Below are 21,741 nucleotides of genomic sequence, written 5' to 3'. Positions count from 1 at the left end.
AACCTAAGATAAGTATTCATTACTTGACGAAGTCCAACCATAACCCCTGGGTCCCAGTGCAATTTATTGGATGAATCCAAAACAATCATCTAAAGAATGCATTATAAGTTTATAAATTCGGGTTTAAAAATAGAAGCTCAGACATCAAAGATTCAAAACTCAAAGGTACTAGCTGACACGCTTACCTATTGAAGCACATATTCATGATGGAAAGTTTTTTTCTTCATCTATTTTTGCATTGTCTAAAATGATCTAGCAAGCATCTATGCACAACCACATGCACCCTGTAGAGCACATGATCAAAGATCTGAAAAATATTTTTTTGGAAAATAATCATTGAGGTAAGTCACACAGGTATTGCTTTCATAGAGCAGTATCCATACCCATATGGGTACGACATCGGTACTGGTACTGGTATGCCCATGGTACGTCCCGAGTACGATCAACATACCCAGGACTATATCCACTTTTTTTTTTTTTGACTCGCTTAATGTTAACCAAGTCCATTTTTGTCCGAAAATTAGGGTTTTTTTCTTTTCTTTTCTTTTTTTTGAACTCTTAGTATATTTGTTACATTAAAGTTTGTTCATTAGTATCTTCTTCATCATCTATATATATATATATATATATATATATATATATATATATATATATATATATGGTCGTACCCCAGTACCCAAGTTTTTTTTTCTTAAATGGCCAGTACTCGTACCTATGTGACATAGCCATTGTGAAGCACAACACTATTGCAATAAGCCAAAACAACTGCTAAGAGAACCACCGTAGCCATGGGCACCTAAAAAACCTTCATATACACAAAATCAAACTAAAACAGTATTCCAAGTTGGAGTACAAGACAAAGATATTTCCACAGGAAAATCTACACTTACTTGATAAAGTCAATTGGTCGCTCATACATTTCTCGTCCAACATAATGCCTTTCCTTAAATCAGAAAAGAACAGCTGTTAGGAACAACCATAAATGAATAGAATCCATAGAAAATACAACGGGAAGAACAATGAAGAAATCAAACCTGATGCATCCACTTGATAAATCGCATAACAGGCCATTGATCACATCGGTTTGTAAGCTTATGAAAAGCTGGAATGCGCAAGAGCAGGCTAAAGGCCAGCTGGACACTTGCATATGCAATTAGAACAAAGATGTAGGTCTTGTAGAAAACAGACTTTGGATTCTGAAATCCTTTCCTGCATTGTTATCACTATCATAGTTTAGATTTGACAATCTATGGCTACATGATTCAACAGAGGATAAATAAACATAAAACAGTAGGTGCAACGACATCAAAGTGAGAAGCCTTTCAGATTAAAAAAGAAACAGCAACACGAAAAACTCACACATAAAGATATGATACAAATGCTGAAGCAACACCGAACCAAAGAAAACGGAGAACGATTCTCATCACAGCTAAACGACGAGTTGTTGAATATGCCCCATACATCATGACAATGTCCAGTACACCTACATGATTAAAAGCAAACAGATGATGTAAAATCATGGCCTACTCCTTGTGCCCACTCCTCCTCCTAAATGACATCAAGAAACAACGCCAAAAAGTTCCAAGCAGTACATGTAAACTTACTCTCAAAAAACTTCATTATTACAAAAGTTGGACCTAAACTTAGTAGCTCATGTACGGTCTTTGAATTGAACTTTCCTTTGTTGAAAGCAAGGATAGCCAGCCCCTGCACGCATAATATGAAATTGGCCTTAAGCATCAAATAGATAACAAGCTCATAGTAAGTTAACTAATGAATGAGGCTTGCAGAAGAAATAAATACTACATACTAAGACCAGATTTTGCAACTTTTTCAGTAAAAGTATGTGGACAGAAGAGATGAAGCATTAGAAATGGCAACTGAAAACAGTTACAATCATCGGAGTGTAAATAAAGAACGAAAATGCAAACAAGATTAGAAATGGCAACTTCAATGTCGACATGCAAGAGCTCATGTAGCCAAAATCATTATCGCTGTCATGAGGAAACTAGTTAAAAAATGGAAAAGTACACAAAAGACTGCAGGTGTTCACACTTCACAGGGACAAACAGAGAAACTGCACCAACAACAAGGGAAATAAAATGCAAACTATGCCAAATTTGCAGTTGTACCACATAGAAATGTGTGACTCCAAACGTGACAAACCAATGATTTTCATAAAAGTTGAATAGACTTTAAATGAATTAGACTGACCATGATGCATCCAATATAAAATAATTTTATCCTCTATCTTTTATTTAATGGCTATATATCACCCACAATTCAAAAGGAAGACATAAAAGGAAAAAAAATGAATAACTGGTTAGTCACATCCTTTAGACATGTTCACCAGCTTGTCAGACAGGTTGACAAAATAAAACCTTCAAGATGACCAATTTGGCAGGGCATACCATTCGATTAAGCCGTCAGGACACTCAGGAAGTGCCAGAAAAAATCAAGTAAAAAGGTTTACACCAGCCAAAAGTTTAGGTTTATATGGATAGGCTGCATCCCGTTCAAACTCAAAAAATATTCTCCTATATGCGCAAAAACACCTCATATTTGCCAATAAACATAGGAGGCACTTAAGATGAAACAGGAAACAAGATGGATAAAAAGCACCAACCTGGAACATCATGACGAGAAAGATCCATAAACGGTCAAAACTATGGTAAAGATGCAGAAATGTCCGATGTTCAACAAAAGACGTTTTGCCCCTGTGATGACTTCCACTGGGTAAGCAGACCCTCTGTCAACCATATCAGTCAAGCAACCAGAATGTAATTATGGGAGAAAATAAAACACAAAAAAGAGGATACAGGAAATCTATGATACAACCTTATGGGTTGTAGCAAAATGAAAGGAGAGCATGCATGACACATGAGATGCAATCAAACCAGAAAGACATCCACTTGTTCTTCTACTACCCCAACCCAGCAACCCATAATGTATACAAACACAATTGGAAAAAGAGATCAAAGAAAGAAAGAAAGCCATTAGGCAGTTGACTATTAGGCTTTCCTGATTCAAAAACTCAAAACTTGCTTCAGATCCAAGTATGCATCTGGCCAAAAATGGCTAATAAAGCCTTCCCGCTTCCCAGGAGAGATAGCACATATATGATCACCAGTCTAATCCCTTAGAAGCAGCTATTTCTTTTGAATTTTTTCTGATGCAGAAGTAGAAAAAACATCTTCTGTTATTTTTCAAAGCTCAAGCCAACTGCAATCAATTATGAGCTTATAAACCAGCAGTTTCTCAGGTGAGTCACCAATAACATAAACACCTTCGTTGTGCCATAAGAAACATTATGTAACTAAAAGAACAAGAAATACAAACATCAAACTAGTTTCAAGAGTGTGCGAGTATATGTGTGCGCACATTTGCACATCGGTCTGTCACACACATTCACAGTCAAAAGGTTTTAAGAGAATAAAATGGCAGCAACATTTACCAAATGGAAATAATACAAACAGGTTTTATTGGTTTTGCGGAACAGGCAAGATTGGAATGGGTCAAAGTTGGTGTAGTCCAAAACTGGATATAAAACAGCATTGGGTGCATTAGCTGCCTCATACATGGCTTTGACCATGTCCAAGAAGTGTCCTGCACTTTTAGCTGTGCCCATGTGCCATAACCCAGAAGAGGACCCACTACCCAGTATTCTGACATGATTACATAAATGCACCAGACCAATTCAGACATTACCTAAATTCATGATTAACTAATTTGGATTAGGTAAATATGCATTAACACTGATGAGTATAGCCAAAATAGTAAACAAAAAGAAATGAATGAGCTAATAATTTATTAAAAAAAGCGCTTTTCAATTCACAAAAGGCCTCTTTGATCAATGGCAAAAAAATTATGTCTTTTCAACAGTATGTTGAAATAGGCACCTTTTGTATTATTGTCCAACATTACAAAGCATTTTAATTTTCAATCTGTCATTCTACATATTTTGAAATAGATGGAGTTGCATGGTTAGCATTCTACTGAGTGCTAATAAGCAAGCAGCTGAAATATAGACTTAAAAAGGGAAACCACAACCTTGGACTTCCCTTGGGGCCTCGAGAAGAATGATGAGGTATTGCGCCACGGCCAACTAAGTTCGAAGCAATTAAGTGACCTGGAAACCTTATAAAATAGGTAAATGCTGAAATGAACTTCTGATATTGAGAATTGTCAAACATGTAATACAACATACCAAAAGTACTCATTGAAGTCATCATAATTCCGCCATGCAGAATGAGGTGCTTTACCATTGTTATTGTTTCGAGCCTCCTGTGCAGTCAAGAGACAGGGTAAGGAAACCATTAACTTGAATGGCAATAAAGTGATCGAAGGAATGTATGGTTATTATCGATTGCCCAGCCCGTTTGCCTGGTTCGTGCTGATTGCCCAGAACAAGCAAAATACTTGAAGTACAAATTTCAGAAAGGACGAAGCAGAAATTTTGTAGCCCCTTCTCTACCTCATCTGGAAAACCAGCCAGCATCAACACAAAGGGGCAAGGAAGGACAGACCAGCTGACCATGCATTACAGGGCAAGAGCAGAGAGAACAGGGTTTCCTAGACACTCCCTTTTCTTTCTTTTATTTCCTATTCCAAGCTTCTGTCTCTTCACTTATTAAATAAACTTGACCAATCTGGGCAAGTCAGCAGACAGTAACAACTAACAGCTGGTTACCCACTTCTCTAGCTTTCAGCCAGAGTCGCTTTAGTTTTATAATGTAAATAACTAGTCTACCATTGGACAGAAACTAACACCCTTTAAGCTCGATAAAAAGGATTAAAAATTTTACCGCAGCAATAACTTCATAAAGCGGAGAAATTATTTGGTCAAGGAATGAAACACCACTAGAAGAAGAGCAACTGTGGGCTGGTTGTGCCACATGCTGCCGCAACATCTCTTCCATCTCTCTTACCATCTACACAATTACAATCAAAAGATTGTTAGGAACTTAGGAATTACATTCAAAAACACATGAACTTAAATGTGGAGCTAATAATAACATCCTACCATCCAGTGAACACTATTGCTATTAGAAGTCAATCATTTGGATGCTTTATAGATCCGACCCCACAGACATTATGACTCGTGGATGACTTAGTAAAATGCAACTTATATTGCAAAATTGGGTACTTTGATAACCTCCTTAGAGCAATTAAGTCATTTATGAAGACGGCAGCCAGTTCCAGCATGATCCACAAAGAATTCCACCCAGACAGTCATCTAAGTCACACGGGGTGCGCAAATATGGTGGCGCACCCGCATCGACTCGGGTGCGGTAGACACGGGACCTGACTCTGTCAAACCAAATCGGGTGCTGCTAACCGCACCCGTTCTTCTTTTCTCTTTTTTTTTCATTTTTTTCCTTCTCCAATCTTTCCTTCTTCCTTTTTCTCTCTTCTCTCTCTCCTCCGCTATTTTATTTAATAAAACTTTGAATTTTGTATGGGATTAAGTAACCTTGGCCAAAAAAAATTTTAAATGTAGACAAATAAAATTACTTATATAATAGATAACATATATATATATATATATATATATATATATATATATATATATATGCTCTTGCCGCACCCGCACCCTTTTTTTTTTGGAACTTGCCACATCCCGCACTCTTGTGACATGGACCATCCAAGGGAGACCGCATATCCTTGTAAAATCTATGACAGCTGACAGCATTCTGTGTTCATCCCATTGTTCAGTTAAGCCATATGAGAAGTGAGAGGTCGAGAAATGGCACATAACATAAGCTTCCCTCAAAATTAAAGAAAAACAACATTTTTCAAAAATAATTTGCCAAGAAGGACATTGCTAGCTGGAAGCTGACCTCATGTCCCCTAAATAGCCATCTAGAATTGTAACTAACAGTTTATGTCTGACTTTAACGGCTTATAAGGAAAGCTATTACCATTCGAACCAGAATGTTGCTAGCATGTGATCACCTAACCACTAAGCACCTAACTGGTGGAACTTGCTTTTGTCAACTAACTGGTTGCCCCGACCACTACACAGACAAAAGTACTATAAATGCCCAGAACAGAATAGTTGTCCTAGTCCAGACCATAGAAAGTTTCAGACAGCTCAACATAGGACCTGTAAACTAAATTTAGAAAATAAAAAACAACAGAAACACGAAAGCATTTAAGACAAATGACCTAATTAAATTAATGATTTTAAAACTAAAAAAGAGAGGATCAGGAGGAACCTAGGATTGGTCATTAGACAGACAAGCTTGCTTTTGACAACCTAGCTAGGACAACCACGAATTAACTGTCATTTTCTTTAATGCATAAGCATAAGATAGGGGCCAAAAGCAGGAGTTCTCTTGCATTTCAAGACAAGACACAGGAAAGAATGCAAGTCGCAACAATTTTGATTGTCATGTCCATTGAACCGAGTGTTGGATGAACTGCTGCAGTATGGCTCTCAACAAATCAAAGAAAGGTTATCTAAGTAGGATTCTTACACCACACTGAAGTGTGACAGATAAAGAACGAAAACTTTTTCTATACATTGACTTTTAGCACATATTCAAACTAGAAGCAAGCACATCTTCTAATTTTCCAATGGAAGGAGTATTCTCATTTATCATTGATTGAAAGAAAGTAAAAACACAGGTGTATTGTTAAAATAAAATATATGATTAAATTAACAACAAGATATATGTACAAAGTACCCACACACTCAGAGGAACTTAAAATATACATCACACATGCAACAGAAGTGGTCCTCCAGGCATAGAATACCACAATCATTCATTATAATTACAAACATTAAAAGCCATAAAGGGTGCACGTGCGTGCACCACAATAATCATGTTCTTAAGTAAAATAGGTATGATGAGAACTAATTTCACTCAGATCCAGGCCACTAGATACCTCAAAGAAAACATTAGATTTCCCACTCCTAGGGAGGATGCCAGGAACAGGATCTGTTTCTGGCATCCCAGGAATAGGAAGAACAAAAGCAGCCCCTAGAAGAGGACTTTTGTGTCTTCGGTGGAACAGGTGGTCCACTCAACGTGGAGCATCCTGTAGACATTTTGATTGATTTCACCATACGTTGAAGGAGCACATACCACAGATGGTGAATCGAATGTCCATCAAGCAACCATTCAGCATAAGCATGGATATATGATCTTTTGTACGATAAAAGTTCATGTCAGATGAAATAGATATCAAGAGAATGGCACCAAACATGATGAAAAAAGTAAAACAAGCGATTAAGCATGAATCTGGTTTTGCCACATAACCCAGATGAAAAAGTAAAAGGAAACCATTTTATCTCATAAAATAAATTTTGTTGCAGAAAAAATGGGCATCGAAGAAATGGCTTACATACATGATGAAAAATGTAACATAAGCACTCAGGCAAGAATCTGATGTTTGCAGCTTCCCCCCAGATCAAGAAGTACAAGGAAATCAGTGTTATCTTCTTCTCCTTGTTGAGATCCAGACTACAAAACAGGACAAAGATTTATCATTTACACATGAATCAGTGCTTTATGCAATAACATAGAACAGCTTAAACTTCCATACTTGTTCCATGCAGGATGAATACCCAAATAGTTGCACCAATTCATGTAGTTTTGAAGTGACTTTGTGAAGACCTTGTCAATAGCAGCCTCATCCAATTTCTGCACAAAGGGAGAAAATAACACTCTATCAGAACCACTTATGTGCTCCCAGAAGTATGCAAAAAGCACATGTTGTGTCCTTGCAGAGTAGTGTAATTGAAAGTCGAAAAACTAGTGATTATAAATCAACACCAAGTAAAAACTGCCATCTAATAAAAGAATTCATTAACCTTTAATTAGATATTAATTGCCATGGCAGGCACACAAGTAATTAGATGTTTCTAACACATTAACAAATAAAGCAAAAAGTTACAACAAAGAGGGTGCACCTTTAAAAGAGAAAGAACCTACAGTTGATGATAAGATAATGCAAGAAAGAAACCAAAAGCAACCTGAGCATTTTAATTGCTATAAGAACATGCAGCTGAATGTCTTAAACAACACTTCCGCTAGAAATGAAAGCAAAGGCACACAAGATATGCATCAGTCAAACACTTATCAAGTGTGCTAATATCAAAAGGCACCTAAGAACTATATCACAATCATTCGGCTACCAGGCCGCGCACCCGCACTGAAGCGGGTGCGCAGATGGGTGCGGCCTGACATAGCACTGGACACAGTTAACGCATGTCCAGTGCGGCCTGCCGCACCTGTTGTAAAAGATGGCACGTTGGAGGCGCACATGACTCGGGTCAACAACAAGCTGGGTGCGGTCAGGACATGCAAGGGACAAATATGTCCTTTTTTAATGAATTTTTTAAACTTGAAAATCATAAACCCTTGTCGAGCAAGGGTTTTATTCTCTCGTATTAGGGCTTCGTTGAAGCCCTTCAGCTACCCGACGGCCGACGAAGGCTATTGGTCCTAGGCTTCACGAGAAGCTCGTTTCCAAAACCCAACAAAGATTTCCAATGAATTGTCTTCTTTCCAGCGTCCTCAAACTCGCCAGAGAACACTAGCTCACGGACACTCGTTCCTCTTTGGTCGATTTTTTGATGCCTACCTTACTGGTCCAATCCCTCTACGCCACAAGGCTTCCTCGATGTCCGCTTGGTTCAAGTAGGTGCAACTCAACTCCCCCATCAACTGATGCCCTTCACACTCTGTTTCCACCGGATTTCATGCCACCACCCAACCTACTGGGTAGACGACGCGTTTTCCATCCCCACGCCCCAACTAGACATTCCCAACATTCAATTGAAAAGCCCCTTGCTGATTTATCCATTTCCCCAATTTACTACCGATTCCCTCTTTTGAACATTCCAGCAACTCAGCTAAATTCCGACGATTTTTTTTTTTGTCATCAACTCATACTATGATATTCTATATTTTTGTTTCTACCTCTCTTTTTGTAGCATTTTTTTTTTGTTCATAAAAATGTTTCCGACAGATTTTCCTCTTGTTGTGCCTTGCTGTCTTTTTATTCTATTCTTTAATCCTATTATTCCTTTTGATGATTTTGCTGATGATGATATTGATTTTAGTGAAAGGACTGAATGCTTAGAATGATGAACATATTAAGACAAGAATGATGATTTTTTTTTTTGTAATTGTTGAATCAGTTGATTGAACAATCCTTAAAACTCTAATGATCTAATCCTTGTTGATATTTAGTGGTTATTGATTTTTATTTAAATTTTTCTGATATATATATATATATATATATATATATATATAAAATAATAATAATAAATAATGTCTAGCCATAGCCGCACCGAAGTTTTTTTGGACCTTGCCGCATCCCGCATCCATGTGACATTGCCTAAGAAGCACCACGGGCAAGTGGTAATATACTAACATCACAAGTCAGCATTCAAAGCAAGTAGCTAAGATCACAATAAAGAGGCATGGGGTGCAAATGGCTGGATCTGGGTCCACAAAGTGTATAAACCTATGTAAAAACTCTGATTCAAGCTCATGGATGCAGCAAGTGCATCATGTCGATGTGGGTGTTGTGCCCATCTTGCCGCATTTGTGTGGCAATGATGAAAACCAATTTTTTGATACTGTTTAAATATTGGGAGACATTTAAGTGGTCAGTTTTGATTATTTCTAATGAAAGTGTATATTTTAGGTAGCATCTAGTTTTTATTTTATTATGTTTATGCAATCCATGTTTGTGATTTTGTATGTCAACCAGTACAGGTTACATTATGCATTTTACAACATTGATTAGAGAATTTGGAACTGGTGAAGTACTAAAAAAGTTCAAGATGACATATCATGTTTGATAGGCACTAAGCTCCAAAACATACTAAACCACGTTACCTTATGGTTTACGCAAAGCCTTTTGTTTTCAGAAACCATGAAATCATTTATAGAGGTGTGGTTTGCGGAAGGGAAATGTGAAAAGGAGGGAAACCAAAATATATTATATAACTGCTTAGACAATAGTAAAGAACCTAAAGATATGACAGTAAAAATAAGCACTTCTCAGTTTACAGATTAGAAATACAGAGCCACATAGCAATAGTTTTCTCTTTTAGTTCGTGTTCCTACTTAACATTGCAGGCATTATGATTCAGACAAAATATTGGACCATTTTGCACTAACTGTATGTGTCTGAACACATTAACAAAAAAGCATGATTATCATATGTTGCACACAAGATAGGCATGCATATTGACACCACACAGCCATACTAATGAATTTCTTCTTCCAACACATGGTGTGTTAGCAGACAATGAAACAATAATGTTGAATTAGAAGAGTTTATGTTTCTAGGTGACTCTTTGTAATATTAAAGTTATAAGACCACTTTAATCATTTCTTTATTTTTGGTTGATGTAATCTGTAAATCTCTTTTCTACCCTAATCTCTTTATAATGGAGATTAGGGTTAATGAATAAACAATTTTTCTCTCTCCAAGTCTCACGGCTGCAACAAATAAGTTGTCCACATAAACACAAAAGATGGTCACTAAGAATATTTCTGTTAAGACACATAAAAGATTTCATTTTCAAATGGAAAATTAGCAACTTAAAATGCCATTATATCAACCACACAAGCAAAGAAAGCACATAGCAAAGCTAGTTACTGGAAAAGGAAAGAAGTGATTTCCACATACTGGTTCAATTTCTCCCGGAATTCCTAGACGACTTTGTGCATTAGTCAACAGGAGAACAACATGCTCACGTTGATTGCCCACATTGTCTTTCTGCATACAGTAAGCAAGAATTTTACAAAAAGGAAGAGGAACAACAATCTAACAGATTAAGGAACATACAAACTAAATAGGGATACAATGACATATCAACAGTAAAAGATAATAGAAAACCAGAGTTTTTGGAGAAGTTATTTTGTGCCTTGGTAACAGATACTAAAAAAATATTTTCAATTAGGTTATGAAACAACAAACTTAGCATGGGACACAGCCAAAAAGCTAATTTTCGGCATGCCTTCCCAGGAATATAGATGCTTTTAAAAAGTATATATATATATATATATATATATATAAGGAACAACAGATCTTGGTTAGACAAACCTATTCAAAATACAAATAATATCATTATATCTATGTAACATCAAGTCTTTTGAAAATAACATACTACTTCATTGTAAATAACATTGAAGCCAATTTCCTACCGATGCTGTGATGTTGCAAGAAATGTCAGTCACATCTGTAGCCACACATTACCTAAGAGAAAAATCTGGTAAAAACTAAATCTTGTAAAGAAAGCTGAAATGTTTGTAACATAACCTCATCAAAGATGTACACAACCAGAGATGATAGAATTCCAGAGATGATAGAATTTCATCAGGACCAACCTGAAATCCAAATACATACTGCAAAAAATCTAGTATGTCTGCAGTCCTTGTTGCTGGCACAGAGAAGGTATTAGGCAACTTTGGTAATCCACTGTGGTATCTAAGTGCTGAAATAGCAGCCTTAACCTGACAATAGGTATAAAGAAGCCAATCAAAGATGTTCCCCAGACAAAATATTCAAGTTTCCACAATCTTTTACCTCAGGAAAAGAACCAATCATATTTGTTGAAGATGGAGAATCCAATGGAACAATGTTATAAGCAACTAGATCCTCTGACATTGCAGCATCTGATTTCATAACCCTTTTCAACTGGAGAAAAATGAATTTTTGGTTATAAAGGCCAAGAAAGCAAAGGGAAAAGAATAAAATAAATCAAATAGGAGCACGAGAAATGGAATATAATGGCTTTCACATAGACAAAAACACAGACTCCACTTGATAATTAGAAAAGAAAAAGATCAGCATTTTGGAGTTCATTATTAATATTAACCAGTACTACACCAATGAAAATTTAAAGAACAAACCTCTTCAGGAATTAATTTGTCTGCATCTTCTGGGGATACTTCCTTACTGAGCTGTTCAACAACCGCTCCAAGAACTTTCAATGTCGCCAAAACCCTCTTCCTTTTCAGGCTTCTGCGTTCTAACCTGGATTAACAATAAAACAATAAGTTAAAATATATCATGGGATGGGCAATCATACGATATGCAGATTTTACTTAAACAGAACATCCCGCAAAAACATAGCACAACATCTTATGTAAATTAAACAAAATTCATTTAACCATGTAGTGACAATAGCAGGCACAAGGACCCTAAAAACTACTAAACTAGTTTACAAGCTAAAGCCATCAATTTCACCAAAATATGGTAAAAGGACCTATAGCACTTTTTTACAATATTTTCAAAAGAAAAACATCATAAGCTCATTACATATAAAAGAAACAAAAACAAAGACAAAGTTCCTTCAATATGTATAATGTAATATATGAATTATATGAAAACATGTAAAAGTAGTCTGATTCTATGGCAATAAATAATACCATAATAATGGTATGACATTTTTTACAATGTTGCAGTACTTGAACGTTATTATCAGATTGTTTTTAAAGTACCAATATCTAAAAAAAATTGTGAACCTTTTGGTCATTTTAAGGTTCTAAGCTATTCAAAAGACTAACCAACTGAAATATTGTGAAGATGTCAACCCTATCCCAATCATAAGAGCAACCTCCAAGAGTTGTGCAACCAAAAGCAGGCTCAGGCACCAAACTAGGGACATAGGCAGCCCATACTAAGAATAAAGAAGGAAATTTTGCATTTTTACTTGAATAACTTTTGCTGTCCTTATCCCATCTTCTTCTACGTTAGTTGGGGCAAGGGAGATCTGAAATCCCTATCCTCTTCTGCTTTTCTAGTTTTCCTACTTACCTTTTTCCATTATTCTACTACTTCTCCTCCTATGTTTATTGTTCTTCTTCTTTTTCTTTTCTCTATTCTCCTTTTCTCTTTTATTTGTATTAAAAGGGCTTACCAGTTTCCAGCAAGTTCCACCAAGGCCTTTTTAGAAGTGTGTCACCTTAGGCTATCAATCACTTTTGACCACACAGCCAAATGTTTAGGGTTGAACCCTCTTCTAAAATGTTAACAAGATAATGCACGTAACAGCAAAATTCATGGGAAGAATCCTTTTCTTCATTACACTTTCCAGATTTCCTCAACATTACCTAGATTTATGTCACATGGATGTGGCACTAGAAACAGAAAGCAACATCATTCTTGGGATTCAAAATGTAATTTGCATAGGTTATACAGTGTTGAGTCAAAACGAAGAATCTGTCAAATAGCCCTAGGCGTCATGAACTATACATCTCGAAACAGCATCATCTAAGAGTTTAAGACCGCCAGGTTTATATATGTGTATTTGCGTGTTCGCAGCAGCAAATAGTTACCATTGTAACTAAAATGGTAAAGAGGCATCACTTTGCATTTCATAACAGAATGGAACAAACAGTCATGGAAGTTTTACAGCAGATATAGAAAGCAGAAGGTTGTGAACAACGTTAAGTTTGATTCATACTCGCCAAGGTTGCCGCTGAAAGCACCAGATTCTCTCAACCTCAATTCTTCCTCCTGTAACTCGTCTATTTTGTGTTTTTCCCTGTATAGTTTGTAAAACTCCTGCAAACGGGCAATGTCCTGGGTCCTATCTATGACTCCTGCTTCTCGTTTGGCAAGTTTTTGCTGGAAAAAATAAAAATGGGGAGCTGTAAATTGATTTTGAAAACAGAACTCACATCAGAGCTTTGGAAAAGTTCATCTCAAGGATGATTGGAGAGAGAAAAAAATAAAAGTTTGCTACTAAAAAGGTGAAGAAAAAGAGATAAAGATTTACAAGCAAATTAAAAAAATATATGTCAAAAAAGATGACATCAACATTAGCTTCAAATACATTAGTCTAACTAAATGACTTGAAGTCATAAACATTTGTGTACCTTGATAACTGACATCAGACCAGTTTTGAATTGCAAGACACCCCTTCCTTCACTATCAGGATCCAAGTTTTGTGCCAAGGCATATGCATGTTCACATACTGCATAACAATTCCACAACCCATATGTTAGATATTTGACAACACAGCGGAAGCCAAACGGTGACCTATCCTTGATAAACACCAGGCACCATGTGAGTAAAAGGAGAATTAAAGTTCACAGAGTTAATTATCTTCTCTCAATGTGTAAAAGGACATACTCAAGCTAAGCAGCTATTGCTAAGAAAAAAGTTTATCACTACCCTTTTTACCGGTTTGTTCACATTCCACAAAGTCTTGCATTACAAAACAAAACCTATCATTAACAGCCTAACAGGCCTTCTTTGCATGATTTATTCAAGCAACTCTGCATACAAATCAATGAATTAGAAGAAACAAAAACTAGCATGCAAATCAATGAATTAGAAGAAACAAAAACTATGTTGTGTGGCCATTGATAATATGGTACCAATGTCAGTGCCCAACAAGTTTAACATGCTCAACACGGCTGATCTTGGCAAAATAAACGCTCGGACATATCTATCAACACTTGTACAGGACCAGTCAAGTGGACGCTTATTTTTTCTACAAAACTATATAAATTATTCCCATGTCCAAAAACATAAAAAACACTACAAAAACATATTTGGACATGTGACATGTATTCTATAAGACAGAAACAAAACAAAACAAAAAGTGAGTCTCAGGCCTTTATAAGATCTTATCGACACATTGAAAGAATGTCATTGAGAAATAACAAGGGATGTGTTGGGCACAGTATCAATAAGGCTTGTGTGGGGAGCCTGTCATGCATTTCTTAGTTTCAGTCTTCAGACTCTTGTGTGTTTCAAGTCCTTAGTTATGGCCCAGCAGTCTGTTAGCTTGTAATCGGGTCGGGTGGCCAGTCCAGTTATGGAATAGACCCAGCCCACAGCACTCATATATATTGTAAGGAGGGTTAACCCTAAAAGGTAATGAAGAATTTGAGTCATTAAGACAAAGTTGGGTCTGTCTCTCTTGTGGGAGAGTGCGAAACCGGAGTTAGCAAGAACGGTACTAACAGGATGCTATCAAGCAATGCACAATTCCCAGCACCTTATGAGAAGAAGATGCTATTTCATGCCTCCTTTATTTCTGGATATGGATCTCATTACATAAGATCAAGTTACCCGCACAGTATATTGCTCCCAACCAACCCTGCCCATAGCACCAAGTCCATAATTTGGATATTACTTGACCACAGTTCACATTCCACAGCATACTGTTATACTTGTTAATGTGACATTAGAGTATATCATTACTGAAGTAAACTCCCAAAAGCCTTCTTCATGTTATCCTAATTCCCTATCTCTTCCTTCACTGTTAATGTGATATTAGAGTATAACATTATTGAAGTAAACTCCAAAAAACATCTTCATGTTATCCTAATTCCATCTCTCTTCCTACACTATCTTTCAGCCCTCTCCTTCTTATTTCCATTTGTATCCAGCATGATATTTTCTTCTTTTCCACCCATTTATGCCCATCTTTCAATGAAGGTTCAACTCCATGCATTTTACAGGTGTTCTACACAAGAATTGCATCTAATCAATCACAGAAACTATCTAAAAATAGAATCATTCTATGCATATTATATAATATATACATACATACATATATATATATATATATATATATATATATAAAGTGAAGCTTCACAACACTGTATCTTATAACTCCAGTCTATAAGGAAAAGGTTATCCATCATACTGATTTCTGTTCATAACTTGTTTCAATTAACCATCATCATCCTCCTAATGCTATTTTTTTTCAAGTTGATGTTTCATATTCGTCTAAATTATTCTAAGATGCAACAATGTTTATCTGTCCCTAGCCTATATTGACTACTTTGACTACTTTCACTTTCCTTCACCAGTTTTTCTTCATCATGGCATATGCTAGGCAGCTAATCTTGCTCAATCCTTATTTCTATATTAGGTTTTCAAACATGTCAGAATTTGTGAATTTAACACCTACAAGAAGCAAACCATCTCAAACATTTTTAGTCACACATCGATGGAGCAGCGATAGCCCTCAGCTACTCCCCCCAATACATCCAACACCAAGGGGTATTTCATTGTGAATGGGACTAATGAACTAAGTGACATCATAAATTGGAAAGCTCACTGAATCCCAACTAGTGACCTGGCAACACAGTCCAAGTAGGCAACCACCCACTCATAGCTTTGGATTGAACTGGTTACAACCAAAACCTGGCTAAGACCGTGTAACTTGATCAACTCATCCAAGCTACAAGTGTGTATTCAAACTGTTCAAATTGGGTTCATTTGTTTACACCAACTCTGGAATTTACTAATAAGAGCTTAACAGTCTTTACTGAGAGGTTGATTCAGAACCATCAAGTTATAAATTCTAATAACTCCCAAACATGTGAAGAATAAAGTATTTCCTTATTGACCGTTAGGTTTCTTTCTCCTTAATTTGTGTTGTTGGACTTACACATTTAGACAAGCTTTGACAAGTTTCAAGAGAGACACTCGGAGGGCATTAAACTCTGAATCTCCTTTGAATTAAGAGTGTGTTTGATTTATGAAACATTCTTCACTCAGGTGAAAGTTGTATACATGATTCATATCAGGCCATCAAGCACGGGTGAAGTTGTCCAAGATAACTTCTCCTCACAACATGCTCTTGACCGTACTAAAAAAATCATAAAAGTCAGTCTTGATCCAGCTAAAGTTGTCTAAGTTGACTCATCAAGTCAAAAGTGCAAGCCCAAACAAGTTTTTGCCAAATCATTGGGTAGGCCAACTATGAGTGGAGGGACTACAAAGTAGCCTTTTGGAACTATTGAACCAATAATGGAATACATCATGCTTACATCATTTCAAACAGTTCTGCTGAAACTAAATACCAAAATTTGGCTTTTCATTATGTCAAACTTCTTCATTAGTGATCAGAAGGAACTTTACCTAACTAAACAGTGAAAAGGAAAAGTTTCAAGGGAGTTATGGTATCTGAAGGATCTGAATTATAAAAACCATCACAGATTGGCCTGCAGCTCTGGACTGTCTTATCAGTAACGACACATTCAACAAAACTTTCAAGGATCGGTGAGAACAGTAGCCTAGTGTTTGGGATCCATCTTCAATGAGTTGTAGACAATACTCTTTTCTGAAAGAATGTCTAAATTCAGCTCAAAGTTATCCACAAAGATAGACAAATAGAAAACTCTCAATATCTTTATCTTTCTTGATTGTAATTTTTCCATTAAGTAATGCCAACAAGTCCACATTCACAGGCCCGTGACTAAGCACTTGCTAGCAGGCTAGAGCTTCTAGTGCAAGATTAGGGATCCGCAAATCATGCTAGCTTCATGCAAATAGTTACTGTCCAATGAACCATTAGAGAACCCAGGTTTTTGGTCAAGAAGAATATAATTGAAAAACCCCTACCTAATAAATACTTTATTCTTTCAAGTACATTGGTAATCAGAAACAAATATAGAAAGTACGATGCATAAACTTCACTGCCCACACTTATTGAAACTAAAAATAGAAACTTGATGCATAAATTCAATAAGGCCAGTGTTTTCAACTTCTAGAAGATGTTCAAGCAGTATTCGCCAAACAATCAGGCTCTTGATAATTTTCAGGAAACTAACATCAGGGTGTTTTATTTTCTTTATTGTACCCAATTATTTGTACACACTATGCGACTCAAATCCAGTCTTGGGAGACCCCAAAATAAGGGCCTGGAGATCATGACACTCCATATGGGTTTGTTATGATCAGAATTTTCACGGAAATCCAGCTAACTAAGCATTGAAAAGGACATCTATCGCAGAATTGAAGACAAAGAAACACGTGTGGTACTTGCTTCTAGGTTGGGCATGGTTTCTACAACAGAAATATTTCATTTCGAAAGAATACCGAACTTCGTCAATGCATCGGAGAAGAGCATCTGTTATTAAATGAATCAAAGGTCATCATCATCGAAGGAACTGGAAACCGGGTATACCAAAATGGCAAACTTCATTTTCAGGTCAAATGACACCTAAACTTCACAGGAACACGAGCCCATGAAGCAACTGAAAGTAAAACACAATCACGCTACCGCATCAGCAAACCCAGAAAATTTCAAGCCGTAAGCTTGAAAGAACTCACAAATCCGAGCGACGTTGGGATCATCTTCTTGTACTTCGTCAGCTGCTCTGAGTATCGCATCAATATCTGCGCTCCTCGCAAGAGAGGAGGGGACGTTTCCCGCAATGCCGCTAACAGCTTGACCGAACGCATCAGCCCCACCCCGGCGTTCCCTACTCAGGACCGCCTCCACCAGCCTCTCCCAATTGGTCTCCACTCTCGACATCTTGCCCGCTCAAAACATTAAACTCCTCTCTGTCACTGCACCAAGATACATAGAACGACCAATAGCCAAGTAAGCAATCAACAATCCGCCGAACGCAAAAAGAAGAAAGAGAAATTCAAACGAACTACAAGTATCGGGCTCCAAATCAACGTCCAGAAAATGAAGTAAAGGACCAAAACCCTGATCGACAAGACAACCACTAAGCGCCAAAACAAGAAACGTCGACGTCAATGAGATCAATAAAGAAACTAAACAGAGAAACGATAACCCAGAAAAGGGGACCATGAAACATAAAAACTAGATCAACGTTCTCGAAACAAGCCAAAATCTCACCTAAAATGTCCAACCAAAAACGAAAACCCTAGCGCCAAAACCAAAAGGTACAGAAACGAAAGTGACATCCAAATGACCCAAGAAAGGAGGGAATTGATTGAAACAGAGTCGATGGAAGGAAGCAGCCACACCTAATCCAGAACGATCGGTAAACCCATGACGATGGACGAACAATCAAAACAACCGAAGAAAAAAACGGGACGCAAGAGATTAGCAGAACGGCGACATGCTTACAGGAGAAGGAAGACGGAGGAGGGAAAGAGAGCGAGAGAAAGCGCGGCCAAGTTTCGGGTCAGCCAGGGGCTTCGTTGGTCCGATTTCGCGCGCCCATTAACCTGATAACCGGCTACTAACCGTTGCCTCCGTACGAAAGACGATTTCGAAACCCCTTTCCTTTTCGTCCGCCATTTCCCTTCCAGTGGGACCCACCGACCACGACGTCGAACGCTTCTCTGCCATCGTGGTCACGTGACTGGCATACAGCGAAGAGAAAGGTAGAGTCTTTCTGACCGTCCATCTTCAAATTGATGGTTCGAATCCTTTCCTTTCTTGCTTCGGTTTTCCAAGGTGGGTCATGTTGTTTGTACAAATTTCGGCTTTTATGCTTTTTGCTGTTTAGAATATGAATATCCTCTTCCGCCTTTTGATATAATTAGTTGTAAAGCTCGTTGTTTGAAATATTGCATATCAGTGCTTAAATTAAGAAGAAATTTATTTCAAATCGTTTTTATCTCTTTTAATTAATTAAAATTCATGCAAATTGAACTAAACCTTGTTTCTAGTTTGAGGTGAACAAACTGAACTGGATTGAGGACTTGCAGCCTTTCAACTTGCAAGTTGGCCAATCTACTTGCAGCCTCCTTGATGCTTTGCATTTTTGTAAATAAATATAATTTTGCTGGGAATAATAAATGGGATGGAGCCTATCTCCACTCCCAAAGCACAACCAGTCAACAAAAATTAATAATACAGTTGGTTGACACCCTATAATGGCATTGCGTCTTTTTAAAGCATGTTTGAGTGATGGTTAAAATTAGGGAGAAGTTCGTGGAAGCTCGTGTGGGCAAATTGCCCACAGGAAAGTAAAATTTCTTATTTCATTATTTACATATCGATTAATTATGAAACATTTGTTGAGTATTTGAAAAGGTGATATTAAGAGCTTCTGTGCCCTGTCATTAATTCCATACTTTGTTGTGGTCTCTCTTATGTGTTTGAGATCTCCTTGTCCTTCTCAACAGCAGCGACGCTGAACAGATTAATTTAACATTAGTTGTCAGTTTTAGATGGACCCTTCCAATTTACTGAACTAAACAATTTAGCACGAGACCTTGTTAAGTTGGTGTTTTGGATTATTTGTTGTCAATGAAATATTCAAAGCTACAGTGGCAGCAATAAGCGACGGATGTCCTTTCCATTCTATATTAGATGATCCTCCTCTAACCACCAACGATTAAAAAACTGAAAACAAAAATCTCTCTCTCTCTCTCTGGAGAGAGAGAGAGAGATTTCTTTTCAGTTTTTTAACTGTTGGAAAAGAGAGAGACACCTAATAACATTCATGGCCTCCCCAAAGGAAGCTAAAAAATGACAATGAAATCGCAATGTGGACATGAAAGATAATCATGTCCAAGAAAATGAGGACGTAACAGTTCAACAAACGAAACCATATTTAATAGAATACGCCAAGGTTGTGCTTATTATAAAATCGCATCATATATTGTATAGCATACGGTCAGAATCGTGATAACCTTTAGAAGATAAGACAATGCTACAAAAAAGTATGTTCATTTTTATGTTAATACTTTGATATGTTTGATTTTATATATATATATATATATATATATATAGGAACACTAACACATTGTTCCGTAAATTTATTTAAAAACATTAGTGCATGTTTATGGAATGTTAAAGTACAATGTTCTATGAATCTACCCACAGATTCATGAAAAACTATATTGATGTTTTTGTTGTCAACAGATCATTTGACAATGAGAACAGTAACAAACTGATAAATTAACCATTTCAAAAAAAATATGATGGATTCATGAAAGACTGTGACATAGTGTGCAATGAACCTACCATAATGTTTTTTGGGTATATTCATAGAAATGTTTGTTATCGTTTCTATTGTAGAATGAATGGCCTCTTAGACAGCAGTCTATGCCTAGTGGAAATAATCAAAAAGTTTCGAGCAGAGAGAAGGGAAAATAGCTTAGTGCATTACAGGGTGTGTCAAATCAGACTTACAAAACTAAAAGTAATACAACTGAGTCATTGGCAATAGGGGTGAAAGTGCTCTGTTCCTTGTTTGAAGATTCTGTTCGTTTTTAAGCAACCAGCAGCCTAATATAATTAAGTCCTAATCAGTTCGCAGTTCGAATTTGCAAGTATATTAAAACATATGTTCCTAACTTTCTAGTCGCTGTTTGGTTGGAAAACAATACGAGTTTTGATATTTTATATCTTAATTTACTACACCATTATAACCGCATGAATGGATTAAAATTTTATTTCATTATAACCGCATGTTTTGGATGGCACTTCAAAACATGCTGCCTTTTTTTTAGTGTTTAGGTTTGAGAAAAACTCAGTTTAATTTGATAAAACATGATTTCCAAAACCTTTTTGTGGAAAAAGGAGTTTTTTTTACTTTCCAACCTTGTCCTTATGGAGGAGGGGTTTCTATTTCGTTTCCATTTTTTTTTTATTTAGAGCCATTTTCATCTTTTAATCCTTTAACATTGATCAGTTGAATGCTGGGTACATGTGAATTTGTTTCCCTACATACGTGTGAGAGCCCAAGTCAAGCCTTGTTGGAGTGAAGTCGGTACCCCTACTTATTTATATACTAACGCGCCATGCTACTACATGATTTTTTTTGTGTATCAGTATAATTAATGACTAAAACACCCTTAGTTCACAATAAATAAAAAAAAAAGGATTGTAAACCTAAAATTGAAAATGGAAAAAAGCCTAAAGAATAAAGATAGTGAAGGACATTTTTTGACAAATTACTAAAATACCCTCCTCATTTACTACCCCAAACTTCCTCTCATTTACATATACCCAATAACGCAAACGGTCGGCAGAAAAAATTGGGGAAATCTTTAAGATCTTTGTCCGACCCCAATGAAAGCACCTTT

The 21,741-nt window shown here is 36.7% G+C and overlaps 1 protein-coding gene across 5 annotated transcripts in view; it reads right to left on the bottom strand.

Annotated features, from left to right (window-relative positions):
- Positions 1 to 18,878, bottom strand: part of LOC116246914 (callose synthase 9) — a 72,211-nt gene extending 53,333 nt beyond the window's left edge. For 3 of the 5 annotated variants that reach the window (XR_007572479.1, XR_007572478.1, XM_050075972.1), the window contains exons 1-18: positions 18,724 to 18,878; positions 18,055 to 18,294; positions 13,854 to 13,951; positions 13,439 to 13,602; positions 11,883 to 12,006; positions 11,557 to 11,667; positions 11,358 to 11,483; positions 10,657 to 10,746; positions 7,552 to 7,649; positions 7,355 to 7,469; positions 4,806 to 4,931; positions 4,208 to 4,284; positions 4,051 to 4,129; positions 2,627 to 2,749; positions 1,605 to 1,707; positions 1,360 to 1,483; positions 1,035 to 1,209; positions 891 to 943 (exon numbers count right to left, since the gene is read on the bottom strand). Coding sequence is in view for 3 of the 5 variants with exons in the window: in XM_050075972.1 (XP_049931929.1) it covers positions 891 to 943; positions 1,035 to 1,209; positions 1,360 to 1,483; positions 1,605 to 1,707; positions 2,627 to 2,749; positions 4,051 to 4,129; positions 4,208 to 4,284; positions 4,806 to 4,931; positions 7,355 to 7,469; positions 7,552 to 7,649; positions 10,657 to 10,746; positions 11,358 to 11,483; positions 11,557 to 11,667; positions 11,883 to 12,006; positions 13,439 to 13,602; positions 13,854 to 13,951; positions 18,055 to 18,259 (1,991 nt within the window). In the remaining 2 variants the exon portion in view is untranslated. The remainder of the gene's footprint in view (positions 1 to 890; positions 944 to 1,034; positions 1,210 to 1,359; positions 1,484 to 1,604; positions 1,708 to 2,626; positions 2,750 to 4,050; positions 4,130 to 4,207; positions 4,285 to 4,805; positions 4,932 to 7,354; positions 7,470 to 7,551; positions 7,650 to 10,656; positions 10,747 to 11,357; positions 11,484 to 11,556; positions 11,668 to 11,882; positions 12,007 to 13,438; positions 13,603 to 13,853; positions 13,952 to 18,054; positions 18,295 to 18,723) is intronic. The other 2 variants (XM_050075970.1, XM_050075971.1) reach the window with 1 other exon arrangement.
- Between the last annotated feature and the right edge of the window lie 2,863 nt (positions 18,879 to 21,741).

The sequence above is a fragment of the Nymphaea colorata genome, chromosome 2 (genome assembly GCF_008831285.2).
Source record: "Nymphaea colorata isolate Beijing-Zhang1983 chromosome 2, ASM883128v2, whole genome shotgun sequence".
NCBI lineage: Eukaryota > Viridiplantae > Streptophyta > Magnoliopsida > Nymphaeales > Nymphaeaceae > Nymphaea > Nymphaea colorata.
Note: the sequence above shows the minus strand (reverse complement) of the source record. Positions and strands in the feature narration are given on the sequence as shown.